Raw genomic sequence first — 12364 nt, forward strand, 5'->3', positions numbered from 1 at the left:
TTCGCTCTCTGTTCAGGCGACCCCGAGCAGTGCAGCCCTTGGGCAGCGCCTCCCCTGGCCTGCCCCGCCCGGCAGCTCTTCGCACCCACCATTGCCCGCTCCTCCTCAGAAGCAACCACCGCAACAGGCACGATACCGGACACCCGCCCTTGAGGACCCTGCTAGGCAAGCTGGGACACTTTGACCAGAGGGCCAAACAGTGGAGCGCTGTGACCCCACAGCTGGGGACCCCCGTGGTCAGGAAGAGCAGTCCAAGGCCCAGGGGAAGACCGGGGGGTCTTATCAAGATCCAGACTCATTCGGAAGATCACCCTTCTCCCCAAGAGCTGGCATGCATTCAGCCGCTGGCCCCTGGAGCCCCAGGGCACAAGAGCAGGGAGAGGCCTTGGGGTCATGGGGATACCAGGAGAGACAGCCTCTTAGCCCCAGGGTGGGAGCAAGGGGAGGCAGGGGCTCTCTGCAGCAAACTGCGAGGCCTGTCTGTGGGAGGCACGGCTGGCCTCTTCGCTCCCAGGACGGCCAGAGCCCTGTCTGACGAAACCCCGGGGAGCACAGCGGGTGCGCGCGCGGGAGTCTCCGACAGGCCAGGGGGCGCAGGCGGACGCCCTCACCTCTTCCCCCCTCTCTCCACCTCAGGGTCCCTCCTGACCGTTCCCACGGAAATCCCTCGAAATTCACCTCCCCCTTCCCCCCGCCGCAGCCCCCCCGCTCCCCGAGAGTTCCCCCTTCCCGTGCCCGAGCTGCGCCGAGCCCCCCGCGCGACGAGGCGGGATGCCGCGGGCGGTGCGAAAGAGGGGGATGGCGGAGCTCGGGAGGGGCACTCGGACAAGCCCGGCGGGCGACACGCCTCCTCTCATCTGCAACACCGCCGGCAGTGAAGCGAAGCGCCAGGCTGTGCCAGGGTGCCCCGGTGGTCATGGGAAATCCAGGGTGCCCCCGGGTACCGTATCACAGGCTGATTTAAACCGCATTCACTGGGAGCACTAGGATTTTAGAACATGAAAATGAAACCAACAGTATACCAAGCTGCTTCCCAACTGTGATAATACCTACTTCAGCAAGTCTGTGATGGTCATTATTTTAAAAACTCCATAAAATGTATTTACTTTTATGTATATAAACAGTATCTGTGTCACTGTTGCACTTCATTGAAATGATTAAGAATAGCCGCAGTAATGCTAGGACTGTTTATATTAAAGTTCAGGACATGAAACATTGTTCATTACTTTTAATTCCAACTATAAAACTAAATGACACACAGTTTGCCAACGTATTGCTTTTTCCCAGGCACTCTCAAAACACTGTTTATCATTTTATTGAGGGAAACTGTCTCTTTACACAGCTTATCACTGAGTTTCAGGCTCTCTCTGCTCTTATTGGAAAATGGCAGCAAGCAGATAGCCGCAGTGGAGCAGAACACAAACATGTCAGACACAGGCACAGGGCTGCTGTTTCTAGGGCTGGGGGGGGAAAGGTCAAGTCCGTGTCCTGCCGTCACAGGGGCGGCTGGAGCCTCTGCCCCCTGCTGCTCCCCTCCGCCTCCTCCAGATCCTGGAGCTCGGCTTGGGCGATGTCAGCCTGACTGAGCGTGACATGGTGCTGGGAGTCCCTGTGCAGCTGCTCGTTGACCTTGGAGCGCAGGGCGGAGGGGGACAGGGAGCGCAGGTGTGAAGGCAGGTGCCGGAACTCCTCTTCATTGACATCACAGTCCCTCATGTGCCTCTCCAGCACCCACCAGCGGCCCAGAAAGCCCACGTCCAGCAGCCGCTCGGGCAGCTCCAGCCAGCGGGGCCGCAGGTGAGGGCAGCATGCCTCGTACAGGCTGCTGTCGGGGTCGAAGGGCGCGCTGTACGCCAGCGTGGCCACGCCCAGGTTCAGGCAGCGCAGGCGCCCCTCGTTCCGCAGCCAGACCAGCCCCTGCACGTGGGCATCCGCTGTGCCGCTCCGTATCCACGGCGACAGGAGCAGTAGCGTGTTGGAGGCCTCCAAGAGGCAGCTCTCAAAGGAGGCGGGGCCGGGGTTTCTATGGTAACAGCCCCAGACTCCGCCCAGCAGGGAGAGGTAGGCAGCAGCTTTGAGTGGCCGCTCCCGCAGGCCCACAATGACATCACGACAGGCCTCCCGGTAATCGCCAAGGAGACTGCTGAGCCAGAACCCTGGGGGAGGAAGGAGAGAGGGGTCAGCCCTGCCGGGCACTGCAGCCTAGTGTCTTGAGGGACAGGGGAGATTTGTGGTTGAATTCAGTACTGAATGTTTTACTTGCATGCCTCCTCTACCATTCCTTCACTAAAAAACTAAATTATTATCAAATTATTCTAAATGTAAATATACTGCACCAAGAGAGGGGTTCATACAGACACACTGACTGACTGGACACTACAGTACATTAACACTGCACTGAGAGAGAGGGGTTCATACAGACACACTGACTGGACACTCCAGTACATTAACACTGCACTGAGAGAGAGGGGTTCATACAGACACACTGACTGACTGGACACGACAGTACATTAACACTGCACTGAGAGAGAGGGGTTCATACAGACACACTGACTGACTGGACACTCCAGTACATTAACACTGCACTGAGAGAGAGGGGTTCATACAGACACACTGACTGGACACTACAGTACATTAACACTGCACTGAGAGAGAGGGGTTCATACAGACACACTGACTGACTGGACACTACAGTACATTAACACTGCACTGAGAGAGAGAGAGGGGTTCATACAGACACTGACTGAACAGTGACCTCCTCGGAGATCTGCCTAACACGATTCTCTGATAGGGGACATTAGGTAACAGACTCTCCCTTGGTCTCGAAACTACACAATGATCCCACAAACAGCGCACACGTCCTGACGTCCTCACCTATGCGACTGTCCCGCGCTCTGTTCCACAGCGATCCCTTGCTTCGTGTTGCTCCGCTTTGCTCCTCAGCGGCACGAGCAGCGCTCGAACACCACCTGCGTAAAACCCACGCGGCGGCCATGATCACTTGTCAGCGTACAAGGTCTTCAGTCGCAGAGCATTGTCGCTAGGGGGAAACGACCTCCATTGTGGCTCTGGGAGAAGGCTCGGTATTAAGGATAACGCCGCAGTTCTTTGAGCCAAAATGGCTGAAGAAACGGTCATAGTTTCTTTATACAATGTATTGTGTTACGCAGTTATCCCTTCCGATGGGGAAACAAGATATGACTATTGTATTCTATCTGTCTTCTCTATTTAAAAGTAAAAAAATCCCCAACATATATTAGTTTATTTTATTAAGGAACGCGTGGTTTTCTTTTAAATAATACAAAGAAGGTGAAACATGGCAGTTTTAGAGCTCCCACCGTCTCTTTAGTTGTCTTACAGCGAAGCACTGCTTTCCGGTAGCAATTTCCGGCTTCAGGCCCTCGTCACATGACGAGGGAACATGCCTGCTGTGGGTGACGTGGAAGCACTGACGTTTAGTGTCAGATGTGGAGGCAGGAAAAAAAGAGAGACTTGAGGTTTACGTTATTTGTGTCATCTGTACTTGGCTATTTATGCTGAATCGTGCGGATCTGTCCCGCTGACGAAGAGGATAAACGGGATAGTTTCAGGTGAGACAAGGTGAGAATCCAGACTGCTGCAGAGGTATGGCTATAATTACCATAATGACGAAACTATTTTGGACCGAGCATGAAACAATTCTGCTTTTTAATGACTCCAACTCGTGTTAGAATAGCTGTATATGTAATAGCTGTTTTTAAGATGAACGTTTTTTACAGTCTTTATTGTCACTTGGCAAAAACTGGGCTTATATTAATTATGTCACTTGCAATAACGGCTTATTCAATTCAGGGTCGCGCTGCCTCGGAGGCTGTCCCGGGAAACACTGGGCGCAAAGAGGGGTACAGCCTTAGACGGGACTACAGTCACCGCAGGACACACACAAACACACACGCCCGAGGGCCAGTGGTTCCAGAAACCGGTTAACCTAATGTGTTTTGCACTGTGGGATGTGGTTGCACCCGGAGGAAGGAGAACATGCAGACTCCGTGCAGATAGCACCCAGCTCCAGAAGGGAACACAGAGACCCAGTGTTGCCTTGCAGCAATGCTAAACACTGCGAGGCCGTGCAGCAGCAATATTGATATTAATTAATTAATTATTGATATTAATTATTGTTGACTTCGTCATCATCGTACTCGTGCAGCATGGTGGTGTGGTAATTAGCCCGACTGCAACACAGCGCCAGTGACCCCGTCCACGCAGGGGTACCCCGGGAGGAGTTTGCATGTTCCCTCCGGGTCGTGTGGGATCTCTCCAGGTGCTCCGGTTTGTCCTACTTCCTAAAGTAGTGCACAGGGTGCTCTAAACTGGCCCTTTCCAGAGCACTGAGATCAAGAGGGTTTCATATTGTCAGGCATGATCCCAGCCCAACAACTACTGGCTACAGGCCTGTAGAGACATAGATCCACAACAGACATAATGCTGACCTTCCTCTGGTGACCGGTCTGGTGTTCTAACAGTTATATTACTGTTCCTACTGCTACTACTGTTGCAGCTGTATGTACTGTGGCTGCCATTTCTTCTTGTGTAAAATAAAACTGCTATAATAGCTCCTGTAGTATTTTCCAGACACTTTGAGTAGTTTATCCATATTATTATTATTTATATCATTGATAAATTATTATTATTGTTATTTTGATTAACTGTTGTGTTCTGTTCCATTTCTGAAGGCTGTGTTGACATGGCGGCTCCTGATGATCTCAAGTTTCAAGGTAAACACAGAGCACTCTCTCTCTGACACACACTCACACATTGCTCTCTCAGACACAGAGCACTCTCTCTCTAGACACACACACACTGCCCTCTCTCAGACACAGAGCACTCTCTCTCTGACACACACTCACACATTGCCCTCTCAGACGCAGAGCACTCTCTCTCTGACACACACACACTGCCCTCTCTCAGAAACAGAGCGCTCTTTCTCTCCGATACACACACACTGCCCTCTCTCACACAGACAGACAGCGTGTGTATCACTGTCACTCTGACCCTGTGTTTCATCTCTCAAGAGTTTGAAGAGGCTGCTGAGCTATTGTCAGCTGACCCAGGGGCCTCAACCTACCCAATCCCAGCACATCCGGCTGAGGGAGGGGCTGTGAGGCTTGACCTATCGGAGGATGAGGAGGGAGCAGAGGAAAAGTCTGAGGTTAGGGAGTGTGACGGGGGTGCAGTGTGAGCTCAGGGAGTGTGACAGGGGTGCAGAGTGAGCTCAGGGAGTGTGACAAGGGTGCAGTGCGAGCTCAGAGAGTGTGACAGGGGTGCAGTGTGAGCTCAGGGAGTGTGACGGGGGTAAAGTGTGAGCTCAGGGAGTGTGACGGGGGTGCAGTGGGAGCTCAGGGAGTGTGACGGGGGTGCAGTGTGAGCTCAGGGAGTGTGACGGGGGTGCAGTGTGAGCTCAGGGAGTGTGACGGGGGTGCAGTGGGAGCTCAGGGAGTGTGACGGGGGTGCAGTGTGAGCTCAGGGAGTGTGACGGGGGTGCAGAGTGAGCTCAGGGAGTGTGACGGGGGTGCAGAGTGAGCTCAGGGAGTGTGACGGGGGTGCAGTGTGAGCTCAGGGAGTGTGACGGGGGTGCAGTGGGAGCTCAGGGAGTGTGACGGGGGTGCAGTGTGAGCTCAGGGAGTGTGACAAGGGTGCAGTGTGAGCTCAGGGAGTGTGACGGGGGTGCAGTGTGAGCTCAGGGAGTGTGACAAGGGTGCAGTGTGAGCTCAGGGAGTGTGACGGGGGTGCAGAGTGAGCTCAGGGAGTGTGACGGGGGTGCAGTGTGAGCTCAGGGAGTGTGACGGGGGTGCAGTGGGAGCTCAGGGAGTGTGACGGGGGTGCAGTGTGAGCTCAGGGAGTGTGACAAGGGTGCAGTGTGAGCTCAGGGAGTGTGACAAGGGTGCAGTGTGAGCTCAGGGAGTGTGACAAGGGTGCAGTGTGAGCTCAGGGAGTGTAACAAGGGTGCAGTGTGAGCTCAGGGAGTGTGACAAGGGTGCAGTGTGAGCTCAGGGAGTGTGACGGGGGTGCAGTGGGAGCTCAGGGAGTGTGACAAGGGTGCAGTGTGAGCTCAGGGAGTGTGACGGGGGTGCAGTGTGAGCTCAGGGAGTGTGACAAGGGTGCAGTGTGAGCTCAGGGAGTGTGACGGGGGTGCAGTGGGAGCTCAGGGAGTGTGACAAGGGTGCAGTGTGAGCTCAGGGAGTGTGACGGGGGTGCAGTGGGAGCTCAGGGAGTGTGACGGGGATGCAGTGTGAGCTCAGGGAGTGTGACGGGGGTGCAGTGTGAGCTCAGGGAGTGTGACAAGGGTGCAGTGTGAGCTCAGGGAGTGTGACGGGGGTGCAGTGTGAGCTCAGGGAGTGTGACAAGGGTGCAGTGTGAGCTCAGGGAGTGTGACGGGGGTGCAGAGTGAGCTCAGGGAGTGTGACGGGGGTGCAGTGTGAGCTCAGGGAGTGTGACGGGGGTGCAGTGGGAGCTCAGGGAGTGTGACGGGGGTGCAGTGTGAGCTCAGGGAGTGTGACAAGGGTGCAGTGTGAGCTCAGGGAGTGTGACGGGGGTGCAGTGTGAGCTCAGGGAGTGTGACGGGGGTGCAGTGTGAGCTCAGGGAGTGTGACGGGGGCGAAGTGTGAGCTCAGGGAGTGTGACGGGGGTGCAGTGTGAGCTCAGGGAGTGTGACGGGGGTGCAGTGTGAGCTCAGGGAGTGTGACGGGGGTGCAGTGTGAGCTCAGGGAGTGTGACGGGGGTGCAGTGGGAGCTCAGGGAGTGTGACGGGGGTGCAGTGTGAGCTCAGGGAGTGTGACAAGGGTGCAGTGTGAGCTCAGGGAGTGTGACGGGGGTACAGTGGGAGCTCAGGGAGTGTGACGGGGGTACAGTGTGAGCTCAGGGAGTGTGACGGGGGTACAGTGGGAGCTCAGGGAGTGTGACGGGGGTGCAGTGTGAGCTCAGGGAGTGTGACAAGGGTGCAGTGTGAGCTCAGGGAGTGTGACAAGGGTGCAGTGTGAGCTCAGGGAGTGTGACGGGGGTGCAGTGTGAGCTCAGGGAGTGTGACAAGGGTGCAGTGTGAGCTCAGGGAGTGTGACAAGGGTGCAGTGTGAGCTCAGGGAGTGTGACGGGGGTGCAGTGTGAGCTCAGGGAGTGTGACGGGGGTGCAGTGTGAGCTCAGGGAGTGTGACGGGGGTGCAGTGGGAGCTCAGGGAGTGTGACGGGGGTACAGTGGGAGCTCAGGGAGTGTGACGGGGGTACAGTGGGAGCTCAGGGAGTGTGACGGGGGTGCAGTGGGAGCTCAGGGAGTGTGACGGGGGTGCAGTGTGAGCTCAGGGAGTGTGACAAGGGTGCAGTGTGAGCTCAGGGAGTGTGACGGGGGTGCAGTGTGAGCTCAGGGAGTGTGACAAGGGTGCAGTGGGAGCTCAGGGAGTGTGACGGGGGTGCAGTGGGAGCTCAGGGAGTGTGACGGGGGTGCAGTGGGAGCTCAGGGAGTGTGACGGGGGTGCAGTGGGAGCTCAGGGAGTGTGACGGGGGTGCAGTGGGAGCTCAGGGAGTGTGACGGGGGTGCAGTGGGAGCTCAGGGAGTGTGACGGGGACAGGCAGTCTGAGCTCACACTACACCAATCACATTCTTTTGCTCTATATGAGAATAGCACTACAAACCCCTGTGCTGTTACTCTCTGTGTGTCTGTTACAGGCCTGGATCTGGTCCTGTTTTTGATATATGACGCATAAAGCTGCTCTGGTGAGGTAACAAGCCCCCCTTGTCTGTTCTTCCAGCTGCTGAGTGGAGAGAGAACGACAGCAAGCTTTTGGACCTTTGAGTATTACCAGTCCTTCTTCAACGTTGACACACTGCAGGTACCCTGGCTGGAAGAGTCGCAGGACCACAGACAGAGAGTCTTTCACATAAACTGTCTCCTCACTCTTGCGGTTGACCAGTAATTTACAACAGCTAATTACTGCAGTTGGATATAGAAGTTAAGAATTGCTGTTATCGCATTAAAAATCTTCACTAAAAAAAGGAAGCAGTGTGTGCACAGTGCCCCGCTGATTCTATCGACTGACTGTAAAAGTATTCCGGTAGTATCCTGCTGCGTTGACCATGTCCTCTGTCACAGGTGCTGGACAGGATAAAGGGCTCAGTGCTGCCGTTTCCTGGCCGGAGCTTCGTGAAGCACCATCTCCGTAGCAATCCAGACCTGTACGGTGAGACATGGATACTTTGTCACAAAAATAGATCGGCTAACAAACACAGATGCACGTGAGGAGAAAAAGCTCGAATTACGCAGAGACACAGCTGGAGAGCTCAGCTATCGCAGCCAGGCGATGCTGATTTCTCCTGCTGAACCTGAGAATGCGAGGGATCAAGGGGCAAACCTGCCCTGTTCGTGTTGATGTCTTGAGGACTGCAGCTCAGATAAGGCTCGTACACTGCAGACCCTGTTAGAGCAGCACATTTGTTCATGTCGCACAGAAACACCACATAGCCGCAGTATGGAGTCGCAGTGTTGGGTCTCATAATCCATCTCCATCTCTCTCCCTGTCTCCCCCTTCCCTGCTCATCTCCTCTCTCAGGGCCGTTCTGGATCTGCGCAACGCTGGTCTTCTCTATGGCCGTCAGTGGGAACCTCTACACCTTCCTGGCCAAGATGGGAGACCCCCAGTATCACTACAGGCCCCAGTTCCACAAAGGTGTGAGAGCCGTCCTGTGGTCACTTAACTTTCCTCGCCTCTTCTGTTCTCCCCACTCTCTCTGTTTCTCACTGCTCTCTGGCCCTCACTTATATACTGATTTCTGGACTGTCTGTCCCCTCCAGGACTGATCTCAGCCCAGACTCCCTGTCTCTGTCCTCTCCAGGACTGATCTCATGCCCAGATTCTCTGTCTCTGTCCCCTCCAGGACTGATCTCATGCCCAGATTCTCTGTCTCTGTCCCCTCCAGGACTGATCTCATGCCCAGATTCTCTGTCTCTGTCCCCTCCAGGACTGATCTCAGCCCAGACTCCCTGTCTCTGTCCTCTCCAGGACTGATCTCATGCCCAGATTCTCTGTCTCTGTCCCCTCCAGGACTGATCTCATGCCCAGATTCTCTGTCTCTGTCCTCCCACAGGAGTGATCTCAGCCCAGACTCCCTGTCTCTGTCCTCCCACAGGAGTGATCTCAGCCCTGTGCTGGCTGTGCCAGTGGAGTCTGGGGCTGTGCTGGCCTTGCTGTGCCAGTGGAGTCTGGGGCTGTGCTGGCCTGGCTGTGCCAGTGGAGTCTGGGGCTGTGCTGGCCTGGCTGTGCCAGTGGAGTCTGGGGCTGTGCTGGCCTGGCTGTGCCAGTGGAGACGGGGGCTGTGCTGGCCTGGCTGTGCCAGTGGAGTCTGGGGCTGTGCTGGCCTGGCTGTGCCAGTGGAGTCTGGGGCTGTGCTGGCCTGGCTGTGCCAGTGGAGACGGGGGCTGTGCTGGCCTGGCTGTGCCAGTGGAGACGGGGGCTGTGCTGGCCTGGCTGTGCCAGTGGAGACGGGGGCTGTGCTGGCCTGGCTGTGCCAGTGGAGTCTGGGGCTGTGCTGGCCTGGCTGTGCCAGTGGAGACGGGGGCTGTGCTGGCCTGGCTGTGCCAGTGGAGACGGGGGCTGTGCTGGCCTGGCTGTGCCAGTGGAGACGGGGGCTGTGCTGGGGATATTTGTCTCAGTCCAGACTCTCTCTCTCTCAGTGTCGATAGCAGGGGTGGCCGTGTTCTGCTATGCCTGGCTGGTCCCGCTGTGTGTCTGGGGGTTCCTGCAGTGGCGGCGTGGGTCGGAGCACCAGGTCGTCGGGTATTCCTTTCTGGAGACGGTCTGCGTGTACGGATATTCCCTGTCCATCTACATCCCCACCTCGGTGAGCCACATGTCCTCGTCCGACTGCTTTTGAGGCTGGTAGTCCTACATCATGAGCCTGCGCTCAGCCTAGTGTCTGATGGTGCAGTAAGGCTGCAGGCGAGCTGGCGGAGGTCAGATGGGGGCAGGTACTACAGTACACGCACAGGATCTAAGATCACTTCTGATAGCTGGCTGATCCGAGGTCATGGAATGAATGAGAGCTTGGCCCATTTCAAGGAGACAAGTAATCCTGACTCAGCTAGTCAATTCTCTAAACTTCTCTCCTTTTCTCTTTCTCCCTCTCCGCTGTCCCCTGTCCTTCTGTCTCCCTCTGTCCCCTGTCCTTCTCTCAGGTTCTCTGGATTATTCCGGTGGAGTGGTTGCAGTGGCTGCTTATCCTGGTTGCCGTGGCAATCTCGGGTTCGGTGCTGGTTCTCACGTTCTGGCCAGTGGTCCGCGACGACACCAAGGTCACTGCCGTTGCCACGGTGATCGCCATCGTCCTCCTGCACGCGCTGCTCGCCATTGGCTGCAAGGTGAGGCCCGGGGGGCTCCGGGGGGGGGGGGCGAGACCCGTACGGTGTCAGCAGCTGTCCACGCCCTTAACCCCCCTTTCCCTCTTCCTCAGCTTTACTTCTTCCAGACCGCTGAGCGCACGTGGAGCCCCACCACACCGGCGGCCACCCCCACAGGGAACCACAGCACCCTGCTGACCCGCACAGCTGTGACACACTGAGCAACACCGGCGGGGCAAGGGGGGGCCAAAGGAGAGGGTGAGAGGGCAGAGGAGGGGGTGAGGGGATAAGGGAACGAGGGAACGAGGGGAGGGAGGACAGCGGGGGAAAGTTTTTTGTTTTGGAGAAATTATTTATTTTGTGCTCTGGGGGTGGTACACTGGCAGGGGCTCAGAGGCGGGCGGGCGGGCTGGGCCAGCAGTCCTGCACGTTGTCGCCTTGTGAACGGGACAGCGGGGTACCGTGGGAGAGGGAGAGCGGCCCAGTCGCTGCGCAGGATGACCTGTCCCTCCCTCCTGCAGTCCCGCAGTCCCGCCGCAGCCCGAGGGGACGGAGCGTCGAGTCTCGGGGTTCAGGCACACCGAAGGGAAGGGGATTCCTTTACCCAGTTTGCAGTCAAGGGTTAGGGTTAACCCCATCATGGTTATTTATGTATTTTTCCTTTTGAGATGGAATATGATGGATCGCGGAAATTAAAAAGTTGTGGGAAGACATCTTACTGAGAACGTGTCCTTTTTACAGGGACATTTCCTGGGTTCGGGGGGGGATCAGGGCTTTTTAACTGAGAAGGAAGATCTGATGGACGTTGGCGTCATGCAGGTTTCGAGAGTTTATCCAGTCTGGTGTCTCCAGTCTAGCTTCCCATGAGCCCAGACTTACAGTGAGCTTTAACCCCTGGCGGAAGACACTGGGAGTACATAGGGCTGGGGCCGTACAGCACCAGGTATGAAGGAGTTTCTTTCGAAATAAAATATATCTTGAAGTCGCAGAAGGAGAAAATAGTCCAATTTAAAAATAGATATTCTTTTTACAGGATCCTGTTATAAAACAGATACTTTCTAAAACCCTTTTCTGTAAAGGGAAAAAAATATTCAGAAATAACAATGGTGCCAACTGCTGTCTGAAGCCTTTTATCCAGAATCAAGGGTGGAGACTCCCTTCCTGCTGTCCTGGCTGTAGACATGACCGACGTCTCCTCTCCCCAGGTGCGTCTGTTCTGAGCTCTAATTAACCCCATTGGGCCGGTACCGAGCAGTGACAACGCAAGAGCTCACCTTGTGACACTGCTAATGGGGATTCAAGCAGAAGAGGGTTGGAAAATGAGCGCAAACTGTTTCAAGGCACAGTTCAAGGTCTTCTGGGGGAGAGGAGGGACAGCCCCCGCGCAGCTGAGCGCTCCCTCTGCTCACCCTTTCAGGAGCAGAGCATCCTGGGAATGTGCCCTCCTGCAACTTGGGGGGGAACGAACCTGACCTTGTTCTCAAGCCAGAGGCTCTGTGCAGGATGTCAGTACCCTGTTTGGATTTATATTCAGAAGCTTCATTAACTCCGCGCAAATTAGTTTTGCTCTTGTGCTACAGTGTGTGCAACAGTAGGTGGCAGCACATTGCACTCTTGTCAGTACTTTTCCTAAAATTCTCTTTACCGTTAATGTCTGAACATTAATGTGTGCAGGGTAAGGACCACTCCTTCTGATCCCCATGACCAACATTAACGAGTCTGTGCAGCAAACGAACTACAGCGTCAGGGTTCACACACCTGACACATCCCAGTGAACCCGGACCCCAAGTCCTGACATTTTGAACTACCCGTCTGCTGAACTGTGATGGCTGCCCTCTGCCCCAGGGGATACCCCTCTGCCCCGTGTGCTGGAACAGGTGCTGCTGCTCATCAGCTCTGTTTTTTTTTGCCTCGTGTTGCGTCGTGGGCATCATCCCTTCTGCTTTTCCACTCCGACGGGACCGCGGCACGGAGAATCCCACGGTGAAATACAAGCCCTGGGA

The 12364-nt window shown here is 55.7% G+C and overlaps 2 protein-coding genes across 4 annotated transcripts; one reads left to right on the plus strand and one right to left on the minus strand.

Annotated features, from left to right (window-relative positions):
* Positions 1-1299: 1299 nt before the first annotated feature.
* Positions 1300-3106, minus strand: timm29 (translocase of inner mitochondrial membrane 29). Its single transcript, XM_088603164.1, has 2 exons — positions 2875-3106; positions 1300-2156 (listed from the first exon to the last, which is right to left on the minus strand). Exons 1-2 carry the CDS (start codon positions 2993-2995, stop codon positions 1495-1497), a joined length of 783 nt encoding a protein of 260 aa, XP_088459290.1. The 5' UTR covers positions 2996-3106; the 3' UTR covers positions 1300-1494.
* Positions 3107-3426: 320 nt separating this feature from the next.
* Positions 3427-11074, plus strand: yipf2 (Yip1 domain family, member 2). 3 transcript variants are annotated; one of them, XM_088603163.1, is made up of 9 exons: positions 3427-3624; positions 4713-4754; positions 5052-5188; positions 7780-7860; positions 8121-8208; positions 8578-8694; positions 9699-9865; positions 10200-10382; positions 10475-11074. In XM_088603163.1, the coding sequence occupies exons 2-9, from the start codon at positions 4724-4726 to the stop codon at positions 10580-10582; spliced, it is 912 nt and encodes a 303-aa protein (XP_088459289.1). In that variant the 5' UTR covers positions 3427-3624; positions 4713-4723; the 3' UTR covers positions 10583-11074. The 3 variants fall into 3 exon arrangements, with proteins under 3 accessions (XP_088459289.1, XP_088459287.1, XP_088459288.1); XM_088603161.1 differs by having other exon boundaries at positions 3427-3600; XM_088603162.1 differs by having other exon boundaries at positions 3428-3590.
* Positions 11075-12364: the final 1290 nt, after the last annotated feature.

The sequence above is a fragment of the Lepisosteus platostomus genome, chromosome 13 (genome assembly GCF_059453375.1).
Source record: "Lepisosteus platostomus isolate fLepPlt1 chromosome 13, fLepPlt1.hap1, whole genome shotgun sequence".
NCBI lineage: Eukaryota > Metazoa > Chordata > Actinopteri > Semionotiformes > Lepisosteidae > Lepisosteus > Lepisosteus platostomus.